Genomic DNA, 20,115 nt, shown 5'->3' with positions numbered 1-20,115 from the left:
GTGCTTCCTCTTTTTTTCCTGGCCCTGGACCCCATGGGGCACTCAGAAAGAGCTGTCAGCTGCCAGTCAAAGGGTAAAGAGCCATCTGACACTTGCAGATTTCAGCTTTTCTGCCCTGACAAATCTGCTGTTGCCTTTGGTTCTGTCAGATGTTTCACTCCTGCTCTTGTGCTCCCTAAAGAGTCTGAGTTTTATCGGTCAACTATATAAGTATATCTCTGTGAGCCACCCCTGGTGTGGTTTGTCATTGCCAGTTAGTAGCCAGGGAGAAGTGTTTTTACTTTCCCTCCCCATTTCCTAGATTCATGATGTTTGCTGGCACCTTTAGTTTCCTTTCTCAAGAGCCTACACCTGGCTGACAGAAATAGCTCAGTGAGGTACAACAAATGCTAGACAGAAACAGAAAATAATTTGGTTTCTTGGGTTAGTCTACCAACAGAAAGGGAAGGCACCTGGGCTGCTGTAGAAGCTGCTAGTATTTGGAGTGAGGGGTTCAGAGCAAAGTGACACAAGAATAGCACCATGCCATGTTCTGCTCCTCAGCACCAGGAAGATCCTTTGTCAATAGCACCTTTTTCTTCCTGTAGAAAAGACTTTTAAGTCAGTCAAAAGAAACACATCAGGTTTAGGAACTCTGAAAAATATCATGTGTGCTATGACCATTGATCTTAATATCAATTACTTAATACCAACTGATATACTTAGTATCAGATGCTAACTTTACATGAAGGAGCACAACATCACAAATCCCTAAGTAATACTGAACAGTAAATGCCCACAACAAAAATGCCAGAGAACTTTGCTACAGAACACTCCCAAGAGAGCTCCTCCTTAGCTTTGTGTCAATAAGGAACAAAGTGAAAAGTGTCTCTTAAGTGTTTCTTCCAAGGTCTCAGGTTCCTGGATTTCTATTATTTTTCAGACTTCCCCATTAGACATGTTTACGAAAGTATTGAAACATATTCAATGGCAGCCTTCTCCAAATGGATAAACCTCACCACTGACTCGACTTTCCATTTGTCAGACATCAAAGTTTCATTGTTTATACTAGTAATATGGAACCCAGTCTCTTCCTCAGTTTATTATGGGGCCTGAAGTAGTCTTTTATGGAGAAGTTTGTCAAGAAACATTTCACAATACTAAGCAAATAGACTGTATGTATATTTAGAATAAAAATATCTTAGAAGGATTTCCCAACCCCCTACTGCAGCAGTTTACTCCCTGAGAAGTATTTTCCTTGGGAATGACAGTGATCCATGGGACCCTCCAAAGCATCCAAGCTGGTGCCACCACCAACTTACTGCCCTCAGTGTAGTGGTAGTGCCTTTTTGCTCTGCTCAAGTCTTCACTGCCGTGGCTGCTGGGAAACAGTAATTACAAACTAAGAGATTTTTGATAAAAGTAATTAGAAACAAAAATGATTGAAACAACTAGCTACTGAGAGCTAACCCAAGCTGTGGTTTTGTGCTGTTACGCACAACTGAAACCTCTTCCCTGTTCATGCCACATCCTCCTGAGATGTCATGCTAATGCTTCTGATTAAATAGCAGAAATTTCGTTTAGTGTTTAGGGAACATTGTTTTGGGCTTTGGTTGGGAGGTTTTTTGTTACTTCTTTTTTTTCAGAATACACAGTGTTGAAAGGCCTATGCTCGTGAGAAAATTACCTCTGAAATGATTAGGTGCTCAGGGAGAAGGAATGATGGAGAGATGGAGGATGAACCATAGTCATAGAACCATAGAATCATTCAAGTTGGAAAATACCTTTAAGATCATTGAGTCCAACTGTTAACCCAGCACTGCCAAGTCCACCACTAATGGGATGGTCTTGCAAAACAACAATGGTGGCTGGTCCAGCTTGTGAGGGGGTGGGAGGAGGGGAAGAATCATTGTGGGGAGCACTTTGTTAGTCTCAAGGAGCTAAACCACCATGCCCTTGCAAGCCCATGAAGTACCGAACAGAGACTGGCTGGCTGCTCCACACCCTCCTCATTAGCTTAATCTGGTTTTAACCTGAAGAAATGTGATATGCTAAGGGCTTGTGTCTGGCTTGGCCTTTGTTTGGAGGCTTCTGGTGGCTCCTGGCTGGGTGAGGACCAGACCATAAGTGCGGAATTTTGTGATTCTACTGATTCAAGAGTAGTATATGCTGCATGGTTAGAGTATGTGCTGATGCTTCCAAGACAAACAGACAAATGGTGCTATAGACTAGTAACACAAAGTATTTTATAAGCCTGTTACAGAAGCTCATTGATCTCAGAGCAATGGTGGCTGGATTCTTATTAATAACAATGAAAAATGTTATATATATATATGTATATATATTAGACTTTCTCAAATTAGCTCCATGTCCTATGTGCCTGTGTCCCTCTTCTACTGCTTAGTTGTGTAAGAAATCCTGCGCTGTCAATGCTGTTCGCTTCTATTAGCAAAGATGTTAGCAACTAGATAGAAGTTTAAGGACTGCTTGTTTAACTGTACACTTTTACTTCTGACTAAAAGCCTGTTTGTGTAGTAACTTTTTCTGATACTGTGCAAATGAACCAGAGAGAACTTTGAACCAGAAAAAAAAAATTGACTGTTTTGTTATTTCACTGTATTGTATGTGGGACCAATGTACCTGCCTGTGTGCTTGCATGGGAATGCTGATAAGACGTGAGAATAAGCTTTGATGGTGGGACGTCAGTTTTTAGTAAGTGGCTTGCATGACTGATCTGATGCTAAATAAACTAGTAAATCTAGAAGTGCTTACATCTATTATTTGCTGACAGCTAATGCTCAGTGTAAAGTAAGAAACTATAGTCATCATTCCAGAGAGATGTATTTAATGGGTGTTATCAGTTTATATTGCAAAGCTTTGAATGGTTTCCAACTTTTCGCCTGTTCCTCTTCCCACAAAAACTTAGCAGTTAACTAAATATGTTAGTGGTGGAGTACAGAACTAGAGGGCTGCACAATTTGCAAGAATGGTAGCTTGGCCACTTAGCCGCTGTCCTGTAGTGGCGCAGCTTGTTATTCCTGTCACCTACAACTCCTTAGTCTTGCAAACTGCTTGAATGCAGAGTCCCCACATATCCAATTGTCAGAGATGATTTTTCAAAATTTCAAAGAAATAAATCATGCTAAACTCTACAGGACATTTTGCAGTCTTCCAAAAAAACCCCATCTGATTTGGTACTTCCACAGATGCAGCTGAATATTTTCCCAAACTAAGGCAAGGCACAGATTCTTACCACAGTTTTATGAAATCATCTTTTTCACATCTCCACAGCAGAATGGAAAAAGGGAGTGGAAAGTCCAAGAGAGAGAGAGGGCATGTTTCAAGGTGATTTTCAGCCCCCCTTGGAGCTCAAGGGTTTTTTGCTTTGGACTGACCTCTTAAAAGTAGCACAGCAAACAACTGTGCAGAAGCTCATGATATAGCATGACATTATTCCAGTTTTACAGAGCACTTGAGACAAACAAGACCATGGAAAACAAGAAAGAGCTAGTAAGTCAGAAAAACTTCTCGTAAGTTAGGATAGCTGGGGAGTTAAACAAAGATATGCTGCTCCATAACTAACAAATTTCTGCATTCCTGTTGATGCCTGGTAAAATCTTTAGAAAGCTTCAGAGATTTGCAGTTATGTCCTTCTGAGTAGTTCAAGCACCTGTTTCCTTCAACACGTTGCACATATCGTGGAAGTTTTATGTCTGAAATACCAAAGGGTGCAGAAGGTTTTAGGAAATGATTCAGTATTTGTACACATGCTGTGAATTCTCTATACTTTTGTTATACTTTCATTTGTTTATACTTTTACTTATGCTCCAGAATAACCATGCTGTGATTTCTTTCCTTCTTCCTCCAAATTGTGAGGAGTATGGCACCCAAATAACATGGGTACTCATGTTTGCTGCTGCTCAAATCCCCTTAAGCACTGCCCTGCATTCCCAGTGCACCTGGGATCTTGAAGTAGTAACAACACACTGGCTGTAATCCTGATTTGAGCCCAAATGAAAAGCAGCATTCAGACTGACACACTGAGAAAGTCAGGGAGTCTTAGCACAGTAGTTTGCTCTCTAGGGTCATAACCTGCCTCAGAGAGGGGTCGTGCTGGCAGGCAGGTCAGCAAGGCCCAGGTACAGAGCTCAGGAAGTGCTTTTTGTCACACATGCCAGGGCACAGCCAAACTGGTCCACAGATGGCTTGAGCGAGGTTACTTTCTGGTAACATTTTGGGCAGGAACTGGTCTAACAGTTCCACCAACGCTGTCTGTATCAAAGAAACATATTCAGAGATTATTAGGTCATCATAGTGACTTTGCATACTGAAAGAGACATTTTAAAGAAAATTACTTTGGAGAAAATAGTTCTGGATAATGTGTTGTGATCTGAGGCTCCTTAACCCTGATGTGACATTTCTTATTGTGTGGGTCAGCTGTGAAACATGCACAAGTATCTCGTCAGGTGCTGTTATGATCTGTGTATGATCTCCCCCTGCTAATGACACAATCCTGAGGAAGGTCAGGAACCCCATGATAATCAGGCCCTGTACTGTAAAACTAAATCACCAGCATAGCTCAACGATGATTGGAAAAGGCGGAACGTATTCCAAAGTTCAAACTGTGCTCTAGGACTTCCGTCAATATTTAGAATAGATGTAATATCTCCTCCATCATATTATCTTTCATCAGGAAATGGGTCTAAACATTTTCTTTTAGTTATTCTAACTAGTGACTTTAATTATTTTCCAAAGATCCAAAGAGGTCTCTATACCTATTCCTATCCCACTTTGCAGAAGGTGTTATGATACAAGCCCTACAAGAGCCTGCTCTATCTCAGAGGTCACAGTTCGCTTTCTCATCTCTTTCCACTGAAGTCAAATGCTACAGAACTCTACTACTTTAATGCCAACTTAGTAAGAGAAACAAGGAAAGGTTCTACTTAAAATACAGGGATTTTCTTCCTTTGTTTCTGTAGGTGCTAATTAAATACATGTCAATACACATTCCATATTTTATAAAACCTAATCTATATGCCTTCTTCAAGGTGCTACACGCTCATGTTTTTAAGGTTAACTTCATTTTGATGGATAATAAACCATTTCTTAAACATACTAAAAGGTAAGTAATACTAAGCCAAAATAATAAAGTTCTTCCACATCAATCATGCGGTCATCACAAAAAAAACAAACAAACAACCAACCCAAAACCAAACATTTTTAGAATGGAAGCACTGAGAAAATTCTATTTCTACAGTTTTCAAGAGATTTCAATCTAGAAGAGGTCTGACTTGGGCATCTTCCTTGGCCTAAATTAGGTTTCCAAGTAAAAATAGGCTTTATGGATTTCAAATTTAAGGAGACAAATTGATAGAATTAGAGATCACCATTGAAGATGAACTACACTATCAGATATAACTCCCCAAAAAGTCAGTGAATGGTACATCTCGTTGCCCAAGAATTGAAAAAGCTATATCACAAGTCTGTTGGAATCCAGTATTTGAATTTATTCTGCAGTTGCATTCAAAATAGAAATACAATCACTTAAATGCTGAACTCAGTAAGTTAAACACACTGTTAAAAAAGACTGACATTGACTTTCTGCAGATAGGCACAGCTCACCTGGTTTCACTGGAATTAGGGCTACTTTTAGAGCAGTGAACCTCCTAGGCTGAATCAGCAGTTCACACCATCAAAACCATTCTGGTTACTCATGATTACTGGAGGAATTATATGCTCCCTTTGTGTTTTATAAATACTCTGTATATCACATACATAAATTCAACAAATTTGGGATCAGGGCCTGTGCAGAGAGTATCTATCTGAAGTAGTGGTCCACCTCCCAGCAAGCTGTGGTAGAGTTCCTTGGACTGCCTCTAAATTGTACTTAGCCCAGTCTCCACCTTCTGCATATGTAAATAAGGAGCACAACAACAGGCAAAGTTTAATGCTAGAGGTTTTAGATGAGGAACAGAAGCCAAACACCACAACTGTCTTATCTTTAGTCCCTTCTCCCATACACACAGAGCACCTAGTTAAAGTGCCAAAGAGTAAAGCATCATATTGGTCAAATCCCTAAAAAAGTTAAGATTTTTAAAAAATATTAGCTATATAAAAATAATTTTCATGTGTCTATATACATTCTATTTCCCTAACAAAAACAGGTCTCTGCTATACTTGGCCACCTTGTTCAGAAGTTGCTTCTGGATAAATATATTCCAGGTTAATTGAAACACTCTAAAACTCAAGTGACAGAAATCTATGCTAAACAATTTACTTTGTCTCCCATTTCTTTTGCATAAGCAAAACATGGATTCCTTTCAAAGCAGTCCTTTCAAACTGCTTTTCTGTTTTAACTGTCTTGACTCCATCTAGATTGTCCACTAACTCAGGAGGAAAAGAATGCCAGGGTAAGAAAAGGTTCTGATTTTGTGGCTTTTAGTTCTGATGTACTCTTGTTAAAGAAAAGCTCTGCTTCAAGATCTAGCACTCCTCTCTATCTATAGCTATATAAAACAAATTTTAATTTTGGTTTCAAATAAACAGAATGGACTATGAAATTAGACATCTTTCTTCTAGTTTTGTATTACTCTGTAGATGAACTGAAATTTTTATTAAAAACATCAACACACTTTAAATACACTAGCAATTTTCTTTTAAGCTCAAGTTCTCCTTTCTTCAGCTGCTCTGTGCTTCACCAGCCTGTCTTTACTGAAAGTATAAAAAGCCATTTCACTGAATACTAAATAAGGATAGATATTCTAAAAGTGTTAGAGCCCCTAAAATGGGCGTTTGGAACAGGGGCCTCTGAAACTTTTCTGCAGTGCCTAGTGCTCCTTTACACCAAGGAGTGTAAAGGGAATGGCAGAATACACAAAACTCAACAGGGAGTTAACATTTTCTGCCAATGAAGACACCAAAGCTGTTTGATGCATTGTTTTTAACAGTCTTAAATATCTTAAAACATGAAGCACGTTGGAAAAGCCCTCACTGTATCATGTGTTTTCCACCTCTTTTTGCCTGAGCAATGAGAAAGAAAAGTCCTCACTGTTTGGAGTTCAGCTACAGTGGCCAGTATCAAAAAAAGCCAATGTTGCAGGGGGAAAATTTTCATCTGATTTTTTTTTTTTCCTGAGAGTTCATTACCAGTCTTTGGATTATGTGCACATAACTGGCTGCAAAATATCAGGGCTTCAAGGTACCTTTCCTAACTACTACACAGTTAAACTCATCACTGCGAGCATGGGTGAAGCACAGGGATAATTACAATCTCACCTGAGCACGTGACTTATACCAAGATTAAAAGCCTAAAAAAAAGAGATTTTTAAAGAGATTTCAGGTTCCTAGCAGCACAGAGAGTAATCTTTTGAATGCCCCTTCTACCTGTCAGAATGACTAGGTTGCTGAAAATCCTTTAAAAAAGGGCCCTCCACCCTTCAGCATGTCTGAACAATGCTGTAGCTTGAGCTTTGCCTTCAGTAGCTCACATTTTAAGATGCTAATTTCATTTATTGCAAAGAGTAATCTAGGGGTAATACCACAGAATAGTACACAGCACCAGCCTGCTGTCAGTCTGTGCTGGCTACAGCAATGCCATACCTCAAAAAAATGACTGGCTCTTACTGTTGCTTAAAAAAACCTAAAAAACCAGGTTTTTCAGTTAAGGAAAACACACACACACACACATAGCCCCAAAACCAAGCATACACACACGCACAATTGCATGCAAATTTAAGTAAAAAATTCTTTAGAAGTGCAGAGTATCACTAAAGATCCATTGGAGATTTGCTATTTTGACAACTGTGTGATTAAAAGCCCACAAAAAAACTATGGAAAGACAATTAATGACTTAAATGAGCTTTGGATCAGCTGTAAGGGCATTTCTTTATCTATGCACTCAGACTATTATATACAACAGTAAGTTACAGTTACAACATCAAAGAAATGCCAATAATGAACACTTATTTTTGCTAACAAGTGCAAAGAGATTTCTTATGAATACTATCATTTAACAACTTAGCTATATAATATCCTTATGATAAATTAAAGCAAATTTTAAAAAAAATACAGATGCAGCTGTACAAACTACATAAATCGAAAATGTTAATATCTGTATCTATCTATCTAACAAAATTACATCTTCAATAAGATGCTTCCTGTACAGCAACCTGCACCAGCAACATCCCGAGCACTTGGCCACCTATACTGTTGGATAGATCTGAGTTCATGCTGCATTTTTCAAGAGCACACATGCATCTTGTGCTTCCTACCAAGGAAGCAAGGGGTTTATAGATTCAGGATATTCCTCACATAGCTACAGAGTGCTGAGCAGCAGAAAGAATCTTGCATCAGGATGGTATGTTAAGTATCACCTGGTAAAGTTGTTGTGATCCTCAACATAAAGGCTTAGGTATCATTCAGGAACAATGTTGCTTCAACTCAGCAGGTAACTTAAGCTAAGCTAAACAGTATTATCTGATTGCACGGAATGCACAGGCTTTTAAGTCACTGTTTGTCTACGATTTGAGTGCCTTTTTGAGGTCAGAGTAGAAATTGGCCAAGGTACTGGACATGGCAGTGTCTACTGCAGATTGTGGGAGCATCCCCCGCAGTTCAGTCTGAATGTAGCCTGTCAAAAGGCTGTGGTTGGGACAACCCTTGAGGGGAACGCAGAACCAGCCGCAAGGGTGATTGAATCCACGCACAAAGTTAGGCCTCACCTCCCCATAATCGAGGCTTATACCTATTAAGGAAACAAACAAAAAGATAAATTAATTTTACATAAATGAAAAAAATACAGGTGCAGTAAATTTGAAATATACAAGCTGCTTCTTCTTGGGGAATTTAGTAGAAGTGACACATTTCAAGTTTCTGGGTACTTTCATGAATGAAAGTCGCTCTTCATCCAAACTCCACAACAGACAGTGGAAAGAATGATGAGCAAAAATTCAGATATTAAAAAGACCTTCCTCCAATTTATTAGAAGCCAGTTGCTATTCTTCCCAATTTGCTCTGAGTCAGAGGACTCAATTTGTCTCTCCCACTCCTGTCCTACAGTTGACATAAGTGAAACCTGGCACACAGACAAGCCAGTGGTGTTAAAAGACCTTGAATTTACTTGTTTGAGACAATCTTACATCATTTTTGGAATGTTTACTGCAGAACAAAACTGCATTTGAACCAAATCTTAAGCCAAGCAGCTGTTGCAAAATAAGGATTAAGCAGAGGTAAGAGATGGCTTACCACACGTTAGAAGCCCATCTTCATAGCTTGCGGTGTAAGAGAAATCAACAAATTCCCTTGGTGCTATGATGTTCCAGAGCTGGCCAGCAGTTGTATAGCGCATCACACAGCAGTTCTGGTCAAGTGACAGAATAAAGAGGGTGAGAAAACAAAAATAAAATGAATACAGGGAAATTCATGCTTATAGGCAACTAGCATTTCTCACAAAGGTCATAGCCTCTGTCAACTACACTGTGCAAACAAATTCAGTGAAGTCTGAATGGCTGTGCCCTTTTCAATCTAAATGCTGGAAGCTGTGAGGACTTGGGGTCTGCTGCCAAGAGCAGAAAATGTCTGGCACCATAAGGGTTTAAAGACCTAAAACTAGAGAACTGTGCCATGCCTGGGAACTGAAAGCCATGTGGCTCTTATGTCACTATTACTTAGGAAGTCTGAAAGGATCCTGAACAATTGAAAGAGGACTCTCTTGCTACTTAGATGCTCCAGTCAAATACTTTTAATCTACCAAGTGAAAAATAAAATGGAATGTGAACAATTCTTCACAACAGGCTTTCTTACAAGATAATAGAATTTATATAAATTTTACAGAATAATTAGCAAAAATACCTTGTCATATAAATCTTCCCTAAGAAACAGAGCAAAAGACAATCCACCTTCAAGCCACATATCCAGATGAGGGGGTCTGAAGTGATACTGAATGTCTGCAGTAACTAAAGAAAGGCTACCAGCTCTTCTGTAATCAACTTCAAACCTACCTTTCTTTATTTAGTCCTGACCCTTAGTCTGAACTATTTTGTGTCTCAGCACAAAGCCATGCCACACAAGTCAGCCTTTCAGGAAGAGGATGCAGCTTCCATATGTGTGATTATTATTGTTTGTGGAATGGAAGAAAGCAAGCTGCATGAAAAAGCTTTGGCGTATACAGTATCACACTGTAGTTCTCTATACATTAATTTTATCAGAGCTCCTAGGTCCAAGAGAATTGTGACTGACTCCTTCATTTTTAGTGTTGATGGAAAGACGCATGTCAAACTTCAGATCAGGAAAGCCTCATCAGAGGTCCCACACAGCGTGTATGCGCAATGCCTCATGAGCAGAATGAAAAATGTTACTATTTGTAGGGATTATTCCTCTGCTGTACTGTTAAATTCATATATTCATCTATACACATCTCCCTTAAGAATCTAGACAAGTCTTCACCTCTTCATATGTTTCCAAGATGTCCATTGAAGTCATTAAGCTGTCCCAGTCTAGCCTGTAAGGTCCAGGGCGAATATGATCCACTATTCTGTTAGTAACATCTTCCACCACTCCTTGAGCTTTGTAGCTAGAGAAACATACATTTACATTTAAAAGTGAGAAATTTTTTATATCCTAATAATTTGCAACAGTAAAATTACATGTTAATGTACCTGGAGGTACAGTGGACAACTGAATCAGAAAAACAGCACAGAAAAAGACCTATGGGTGCATCTATTCTTCTCTGCAACACATGTTATTCTGAGAAATCTTGTCTTTTTTTCTGCAAATATTTTTTAAATAGCAAAATCCTTCCTTAGGTAAAAATTAACCTTTTTATTTCTCTAATAACTTGTTATTCTGCTCCTCTTGCTAGGCTAGCAAGGGAGTTCACCAGGGAGAAGTAAAACTAAAAAGGAAAAAATAAGATCAGTAATACAATGGGAACAACATTTCTCATAAGGTAGAAGTAATACCAGTAAAATCAAGCTAATGAGAAACTACATTATGCTTTGGTGGCATATAAGAGTATCAAATAAAATAATCTGGTATAGATGCTACAGAACATCCATTTGTTATCAGGTCTTTTTAGAGTTTTTTTTACTCAAGTTATTGGGCCTCCAGTTCCTGAAGGCGAAAAATCCATCAAGAACCATTATTTTCAAAATACTTTGTGTTAACTAAGATGTTCTAATTTATTGCAGATAACTAGTCAAACACTACATTTTCACATGACTTTTGTTTCTTCAGAGTAGCATTTTCTAGTAACTATTTCTCTGCCTAAACCTACAAATACTAAGAAAACCCAGAGACAGAAACTCACATAGGAAGGTCATTCGTGTCACACATCTTTCCCACAACTACACACTTGATATTTTACTCAACTGTAGCCCCATAGTCAATGTAACAGTCCAAGCACTGATTAACACTTCAAGCCTCCTGAAGTCAAACTTGATCCTGTGCCACGCAGACCATCATTTCTGGGCAGATGCTGTTGCCCACTTCAGCCAGTGAGAGTTCTGTGATGTGTTCCACAGACTTCACTGCCTGTTGTTCTAAATATCATGCACACTAAAGTATCAAAGTGTAACACTGCAAAGAAATAATACAGGTACAACAGATAATCCCTTTAGCTTCCACTCTGGCAAATCATTGTAGCTGAGGGCTGTAGAATTCACAACCTGAAGTTTTTAAATTCTATAAAGCGCATCTATGGAACCTTAAAAAAATCATCTGCTCTGCAGGCAAACTTACAGGTATCCACTGAATTCTTCTGATGGTTTACGCCACACAGTCGCATCTTTCTGGAAAAAAAAAAAAAGATATGATGTTAATTGTCACTCATATACAATTATAGGATGTTCAGAAAATGCTTCAATTTTCCTGATAAAAAGCAACCAATTTTACCACTAACTAGGGTTCATCCCAAAGTCTGATTGACTGAGGTGCCTGGGAGATGTTTCAGATATCTCTTGTAATATTCCATTCTTTCAAAAAAATCACACAACTGCCTTTCTCAGTGTAAAATGCTAGAAATCTGCATAGAAATAGGGTTTGGTAGGCCAAGTCAGTTTGCTAAGAAAACACAGAGAATAATGGAACCACATTACCAGGCAAAGCCTTTCAGTTAAAAGGCAACTGGAAAGCCATTATCTGGACGCTACGTGGACAGGAAGACTACACAACTTTTGGTTGCACTCCTGCAACACATAATCAAACAGATGTGTGCAGGAGGTGCTGACAGTGGTAGAAGGGGAAGCTTCCATGCTAAATGCCTCACTAAAGTCTCTTGCAAGTAGTATTTATTTATTTTAAAGATACACAGAGAAAATAAAGAAACTAGTATCTTCTGATTTTTAGCTAGCTATTAAATGGAACCTCTGTACAACATCTCTGAATTTTGGTGTTAAAGACAGTACCATATGGCATTGCTTTATTTGGAGATACGATTATATAAGCACAAAGAACTAAATGTCCAAAAGAACAGTACTGTTAAGTACTGCATCCAGAACTTTTTAAGATAGTTTGGAGCAAAACACATCTCTTTGGTGGTTGGTAAAGCTCTGAATGTCTTTTATAGGCACAGTACCAAACTGGAAAGAAGGGAGAGAAGAAAGAGAGGAGAAAGAGAGGGAGGAAGGGACAGACAGAAGGAGGCAAAAAGAAAGTCCAACTAGAAATTCTACAGGGGTAAAATCTGGAGAGTAATATGATTTGAAACACTGAGATGTAGATAACTTCCTACGGGAATACAACAGTAAATAACATAACACTTAACACCGGAATGCAAGAGCCTTAATAAGTAGTAGAGCAGAGGAGGTACGGGTGTATTGGAAGAGTGAAAGGTCTGGATTCTCTGTTCCTCCCTTTCAAGACAGTGAATCTGTTAATTTTGCAAATAATCAAGTTACATATGGACCACTTGACTCTCTCCTATCAATGTCTGCTCATGAAGGAAAAAAAAAATTAAATAAATGTAAGTCCCACTCAAAACACTGTAACCAAAGGGAAAAGACAGAAATTTACCACACTAGTCCTACCACACTGCTACACCCAAACACATTTCTACCTTCTATGCAAGACGGGACTAACAACTTCACCTAGCGTAGATGCACCAGCAGAGTCTATTTAGCTTGTTGAAGAAGGACTCAAAAAAACCCAGGCAGCTTAAAGGAAGAGAATGGCAAACTGCTTGGAGAAAGAAGGAGCTATATTCCCTTTCATGAAAGGAAACTTGGGATAATGTGAGGGCTCTGAAGGTAACAAGCCGTCTAGAGATACTCTATCCTAGAGGGGCGGTTTCACAGCCCCTGTCTCACCAAAAGTCCCGCAGGACCTGGACAAGAATTTCACACACAACAGCCTCTTTCTGCCGCACAAATGACCCACAACAGCTTCCCCCGGATCACTGACCGGGAAAGCCGCCCAGGGTGAGCGAGCACTCACGGTTTTCTTGGCCACCCTCCACTCTCCGTCTGCGATGCCGTGGTACCGCACAAGCGTGTTCCGCAGCCTCGTGGCCAGGGGGGACGGACTCGGCAGCGGATCCATCTGATTCCCTCCCAAAGATGCCCAATTACACAGATACACGCCAGAAACAAGGCAACAGAATCAGGGATGCCGACACCAGCACGGGGCATCCGAGCGCGCGCGCTCCGAGTAAAGGACGCAGAAGACACCGCCGCACATCTCCCCGCTTGTCAGGAGCTCTGGACGAGAGCCAGCGAGGCCCCGGCGCTCTAGACCCTTCCCAGCTCTCCCTCAGGAACGCGAGCCGAGCGCGCTCCGGGCGCGCTACCGCCGCGCTCCCCCCGCCGCGCGCTCCCGGCCCCGCGCGCTCCCGCGGCCGGGCCCCGCCCCGCCGCGCTATCCTGGGCAGCCAATCAGAGCGCGGCCACCGCCCTGGCGCGGCCAATGGCGGAGCGGTCCGCCCGGCGGGCGCGGGTGGGGTCTCCGCCCTGCCCGCCCCCTTCCGCGTGCGTCAAACGCCGTCCCGCCTTGCTGTCGGCGCGTTGTCCAGGGCCGGGATTGGAGATGGAGCAAGTGGGGTGATGGAGGGGCGGGGACACGCCTGGCCCCGCCGGGGGTGTGGGGACAGGCGGTGCTGTCCTGGTAACGCTGGTCCTCGCTCCGTTGTTTGCGGTGACAGCTCGGTAACGCCGCAGCCAGGGCTGCGCTGCTCACGCGTGCCTATCACTGTCGCTCCGTATTGATGTCCCTGGGTGGTGGAAAGATAAATTACTTGTCGGTAGAATCGCCTTGTGTCGTGAAAATTAAGCACCACTCAGCCGCCCGCTCAACCTCCATTTCCCAACCCCACCCACACCCCCAATCCCCATGGAATGGGGAGGAGAATCAAAATAGAAGTTTTAGGTTGAGATAAGAACAGTTTAGATAATCAAAAATGAAATAAAAATGCAGTAATAGTGGTAAGTGAAATTATTATAAGGGAGAAAAACCCACATATGATGCACAACACGATTGTTCACCGCCCACCGACCAAGACCAGGCCCCCCTTCCCAACGCAGACTGGCCCCTTCCAGTCAACTCCCCCCAGTTTATACACTGGGCATGATGCCCTCCTGTAACCCAGGAGCAAACAGCAACCTGCTGAGCCACTTGGATCCTCACAAGTCAGATGGGATCTACCCAAGGCTAATGAGGGAGCTGGTGGAAGAGCTTGCCAAGCAACTCTCCATCATTTACCAAGAGTCCTGGCTCACTGGGGAGGTCCCAGATGATTGAAAGTTGGCGAATGTCACGCCAATCCACAAAACGGCTGCAAGAAGGACCCAGGAAACTACAGACCTGTCAGCCTGACCTCAGTGCCTGGCAAGGTTATGGAGCAAATCATTCAAAGTGCAATCACACACTTTTGCACAAATGTGCAGAAGGATGGACAAGAGATCAGATTCAGCCAGGGCGGGTTTAGGAGGGGCAGGTCCTGTCTGACCAACCTGATCTCCTTTTGTGATCAGATGACCCACATGGTGGATGAGGGGAAGGCTATGGATGTGTCTATCTGGACTTCAACAAAGCCTTTGATACCATCTCCCACAGCATACTCCTGAAAAAGCTGGCAGCCCACGGCTTGGACAGGGGCACTCTGTGCTGGGTTAAGAACTGGCTGGAGGGCCGGGCCCAGAGAGTGCTGGTGAACGGGGCTGCATCCAGCTGGCGGCCGGTCACCAGTGGTGTCCCCCAGGGATCACTGCTGGGCCCAATTCTGTTTAACATCTTTATGGATGATTTAGATGAGGGGATTGAGTCCATCATTAGCAAATTTGCAGATGACACCAAGTTAGGAGGGAGTGTCAACCTGCTGGAAGGCAGGAGGGCTCTGAAGAGGGATCTGGATAGACTGGAGAGTTGGGCTGATTCCAGTGGGATGAGGTTCAACAAGGCCAAGTTCAACAAGGGTCCTGCACTTTGGCCACAACAACCCCCTGCAGCGCTACAGGCTGGGCACAGAGTGGCTGGAGAGCAGCCAGGCAGAAAGGGACCTGGGGGTGCTGATTGACAGGAGGCTGAACATGAGCCAGCAGTGTGCCCAGGTGGCCAAGAGGGCCAATGACATCCTGGCCTGGATCAGGAACAGTGTGGCCAGCAGGATCAGGGAAGTGATTCTTCCCCTGTATTCAGTGCTGGTGAGGCCACACTCGGAGTGCTGTGTCCAGTTCTGGGTCCCTCAGTTCAGGAAGGATGTTGAGGTGCTGGAGCAGGTCCAGAGAAGAGCAACGAGGTGAAGGAACTCGAGCACGAGTCCTATGAGGAGAGGCTGAGGGAGCTGGGGTTGTTTAGCCCAGAGAAGAGGAGGCTCAGGGGAGACCTCATCATTCTCTACAACTCTCTGCAAGGAGGTTGCAGCCAGGTGGATGTTGATCTTTTCTTCCAGGCAACCAGCATTAGGACAAGAGGACATGATCTTAAACTGTGCCAGAGGAAGTCAAGGTTGGATATTAGGAAGAAATTTTTTACGGAGAGAATAGTCAGACACTGGAATGGGCTGCCCAAGGAGGTGATGGATTCACCGTCCCTAGAGGTTTTTAAGATGAAACTGGATGTGACACTTAGTGCCATGGTCTAGTAACCACAGTTGTGTTAGATCAAGGGTTGGACTTGATGATCTTGGAGGTCTTTTCCAACCTGGTTGATTCTAGGATTCTGTGGTGTGGAATATCCCTTTGGTCAGTTCAGATCACCTGTACCAGCAATGTTCCCTTCCAGTTTCTTTTGCAAACCTCCTCCCTGGCAGAGCATGAGAGAAGGAAAAAAAATCCACTGGCTAAACACAACTTAGCAAAAACGCTCAGTGTGTTATAAACACCATTCTCATTAAGAGTTAAGGTTAAGGTTTTGACATGCTTCAATGTAAAGACCTAGTGGGGGGGTTAACAAAGCCTGGGAAGAAGGATGAACTGCTGAAAAATATGGACTGTGTAAAATTTTCTTAAGGAAGCATGTTCTTTACTGTTTTATCTTTGTGTACTTTCAAGTCTAATAACAAGAAAGGAGATTTAATCCCTGAAACAGCAGCTAACAAGCAAGCTCTAAGTCATTTCCAAGTGTTACATAAACAAATTACTTGTTGGTAGAATTGCCTTATTAAGGATTAGGGCTTGACATGCTTCAATGACCTCAGGCCTAGGGAGAGGTTAACAAAGCTTGGGAAGAAGGATGTACCACTGATAGGGGATACAAGAAATGCAGAATTTACAGGCCACAAGGGCATTTGACAGAACTCCCAAGGTAAGGAAGAAACTAGTAAAGCCAGTTCAGCAATTGTGCTAAAACCAGCCCCAACTGGGTACAAGGTGGTTCCATCAGCAGCAGATCACAACTGGCTCATGGCTGCCAACCCAAGAAATCCACGGGCTCCAAGGAAGAGAAAGACTGAGCAAGCACACTAATTAGCATGAGAAGCCAGAGAACCATTAACTAGTAGAAGATAGAATACTCTTAATAAGAGAACTAGGTAATTTGTAGCTGAGGAACATTAATGCCTTTGTTTGCTGAATTGTATCAATAGCGAAAAGTACCAATTGGCAGTTGTGGTGCTGCCGTTGTGAATTTGCCACCCAGCACCCCTTTCTGTGCAGAACTGTGAAGAAATCAAATACCTTGACTGTGTGTCAAGGATTAGCCTCTTGCACATTGGGTGCAAGAATCTATTTTGGGACAACAGAACAGGCTTCTTTACGGTGGCCTTATAAAGTTTTACACAGGGCTGCAGCTTTCAGAGTCCTGTGGATTTGCTGTTCACATGAAGCATGTTCTGAAAGTGCTAGTGTGGTGGGCAGGAGGAGTGAAGGCTTTCCTGGGTCAGCACTCCCAGATGACTGTAAAAAGATAAAACTCTTGTAAGTGCAGAAAGATAAATGGGTCAAGAAGTAGGTGATTAGAGTGAGGGAACAACAGATCTTCTTTGTGTGGTAATACGCTGTTCATTTTGGGCAATCCTGACTCCCAAACTGAATGTTTTGAATATAGTTGTGTTCTCAATTCAGGATGTTACACCAGACCTTTTGAACTGTCCCTAGCTTTGCAAAATACAACTCTTGATCATTTTTCCTTAATTGAAAATGGGTCTCTGAACAAAGATCACGCATTTAAGGACATATTGAACAAAAGAATGAAAATGTTTTATGTGCAGTGCTTGAAATTTTACAATACACAATCAAAAAAGTAGTTTTGAGTTGAAAGCATAGTAACATTAGAGGAACATCCTTCACCATCTTCCTTCAGACTCCTGTCTTTCTCTGAGTGAAAAAGTGTATGTTTGACCAGTTCTTGGCTGCTTTCTCCATTCCTGCCTGCCCTGTTGCTCTCCTTAAAGACCACGGTTTTCTTGCCTCTGAGTATGACTTTCCTTCCCCATAGGCTGATAGACAGTTTAAAACACTGATGTAAATTGGTTCGGTTTTTAAAGGAAATTTCTTTTTCTTTTTCTTTTTTTTTTTTTTTTTTTTTTTTTTTTTTTTTTTTTTTTTTTTTTTTTTTTTTTTTTTTTTTTTTTTTTTTTTAAGGAGGGAATGACAAGTTTTTATTGAAAAATGCTGACTTTTTTAATAAAACCTGGTTTGTAGAAATGTTTCATGTTTCCATGGGCTGGATGGATTTTAACAGAAGTTTGGCTGGTCTCTTGAAAGTTGCTCTGGCTGCTCATACAGCAAGTTTCTTAAGCTTAGGAGGTCTTTAAGCCTTCTATAAAGCCCGTGGATACTCTTTATTCTCATATTCAATACTAATTTTATGACTTGAGCCAGCTGAGTGCCTTCAGGGCTTTTAAACTGGTTCTTGCTCACAGTAAGACAGTTCCATCTATTCTGGGCTTCCCACCAGTGCAGAGCATAGTGTCAGTGAAGCATATGAGATAACTGATGTTCAGCTAATGCTGTATATGTTTCCTGTGCTATGCTCCTTCACTGGCTACAGCAATACCTGCAGTGCTACCCTAACCTTAACCCTAATTTGTGCCTATTGGAGAAAAGTGATGTGAGGAGGTGAATGTGAAATGTTGCCAACAATGCCATAGCTGAGCTTTTGCTGCTCCTTCCTGCTGATCTCTGTGGCACTTCTCTGCAGTAATTAACTCCTGAGCCACTCCCAAAATTACACTGTGTCATGCCTTAGGTATGCAGTATTGCTGTAGAGGAACATCTGTTCCTCTTCTTACACCATACCTTGCACTGGGGCATTTTGGTTATCATGATGTGTGAGACCCACAAACACTGTTTAAAGCCCAGAATACCTCTGTCTCCCACCTGGAAAGTAAGTAGATAAATATTTTTTTTCTGCATTCACCTCTGAAGAGGAGTGGTTTTCTTAGAATGCCTGCCATTTCATGCTAGAAATACTGTTGTTTGAAGAAGTGTGAGACTAACTATTGGCACTTAATTTTAGTTAACCCATGCCTGGTAATGGGTTTGATCACTGAAGGTGCTCCTCTGTAGAATGCGTAACAAACATTAAGGAGGGCAATTTGGGTGATTTTCAAACACAAGGAATTGTAAACATTTAACCCTAATATCTTGCAAGGTAACAAAATGTGTGCAGTTTGCCAAACATATTGGACCAAGTTTTCCTTTTTGAACCACAAATATGTTCTCACTCCTGTATGACACTCAGCAGCCTGGTTCCAATCCAAAACCATTCCCAAGTATTTTACTGGATGGAAACTTAACTCCAGCTGTTGAAAGAAAAACAAACGGCACACAGTTGCCTTATTAAAGTTATTCTGACTAATTTATTTTTCTTAAATTTAAATGCATTTAGTTCCCTTTCCAGATAAAAATATGGTGTTTGATGTTCCTTCCAACCTGGTATTATAGGATTCTAAAGCTCAGCAAGCTGCCTTTAACCATTTATTTGCTATTCTCAAAATTAAATTTGATTTGAACTTGTGTCTCACAGAGAACTCTAAAAAAGTTCTGCTAATTGGCACTTCACACCATATTTTGTCCTGCCAAGGCCTTCTGTGTTGCACAAAACACACAGTTCTTATAGCTTTATAGCCCTTTGAAACTATTCTTCGCTGCAGACACATAGAATCACAGAATGACTCAATGGCTGAGGCTGGAGGTCATCTGGTCCAACCACCTGCTTGAGCAGGATCATCTTGAGCCAGCTGTCCAAGTCTGTTCTGTCTGTTATGTCCAAGTCATATCTCCAAGAATGGAGACTTGACCACCTCACTGGGTAACTTGTGCCTATTCTTGGCCACTCTCAAAATGAAACATCTTACTGATGTTCAGGAGGAACCTCCTGTGTTCAATGTGTGCTGGTCCTGTCACTGGGCCCCAAAGAGGAAAGAGCCTATCTCTGTCCTCTTTGCATCCTCCCTCTAGGTGTATATACACATGGGTGAGATCCCCCTGAGCCTTCTCTTTTCCAGGATGAGCTGTTCCAGTCCTTTCATCATCTTGGTGGCCATTTCCTGGACTCTCTCCATTGTATCCGTGTCTGTCTTGTCCTGAGGAGCCTGGAGCTGGACCAGCACCCCCCTGACCTGCTGGCAATACTTCTGGTAATGCAGCCCAGGAAACCATTTTTCTTCTTCATCACAGGAGCACTTCACTAGCTCATGTTCAACTTGGGGTCCACCTAGGCCTGTCCTGACAAGCTGCTTCCCACCTGGGCAGTCCCCAGCCTGTG

The 20,115-nt window shown here is 41.9% G+C and overlaps 1 protein-coding gene across 1 annotated transcript; it reads right to left on the bottom strand.

Annotated features, from left to right (window-relative positions):
- Nucleotides 1-8,488: 8,488 nt before the first annotated feature.
- Nucleotides 8,489-13,517, bottom strand: STARD4 (StAR related lipid transfer domain containing 4). The gene is made up of 5 exons (XM_027878033.1): nucleotides 13,408-13,517; nucleotides 11,716-11,765; nucleotides 10,423-10,549; nucleotides 9,223-9,337; nucleotides 8,489-8,722 (listed from the first exon to the last, which is right to left on the bottom strand). Exons 1-5 carry the CDS (start codon nucleotides 13,510-13,512, stop codon nucleotides 8,496-8,498), a joined length of 624 nt encoding a protein of 207 aa, XP_027733834.1. The 5' UTR covers nucleotides 13,513-13,517; the 3' UTR covers nucleotides 8,489-8,495.
- Nucleotides 13,518-20,115: the final 6,598 nt, after the last annotated feature.

This window comes from Empidonax traillii, unplaced genomic scaffold (genome assembly GCF_003031625.1).
Source record: "Empidonax traillii isolate 1590-97213 ecotype Southwest subspecies unplaced genomic scaffold, ASM303162v1 scaffold37:size1818073, whole genome shotgun sequence".
Taxonomy (NCBI): Eukaryota; Metazoa; Chordata; class Aves; order Passeriformes; family Tyrannidae; genus Empidonax; species Empidonax traillii.
The sequence above is the reverse complement of the archived record's forward strand: the minus strand, read 5'-3'. Positions and strand labels throughout refer to the sequence as shown.

Excerpts from the sequence above, each read along its gene's own strand:
- STARD4 (XM_027878033.1), bottom strand. The coding sequence starts at position 13,512 with ATGGATCCGCTGCCGAGTCCGTCCCCCCTGGCCACGAGGCTGCGGAAC. Across the intron at positions 11,766-13,407 it reads GGAGGGTGGCCAAGAAAACC|AAAGATGCGACTGTGTGGCG; the intron begins GTGAGTGCTCGC and ends TTTTTTTTCCAG. Across the intron at positions 9,338-10,422 it reads TCTTGGAAACATATGAAGAG|AACTGCTGTGTGATGCGCTA; the intron begins GTGAAGACTTGT and ends TCACTTGACCAG.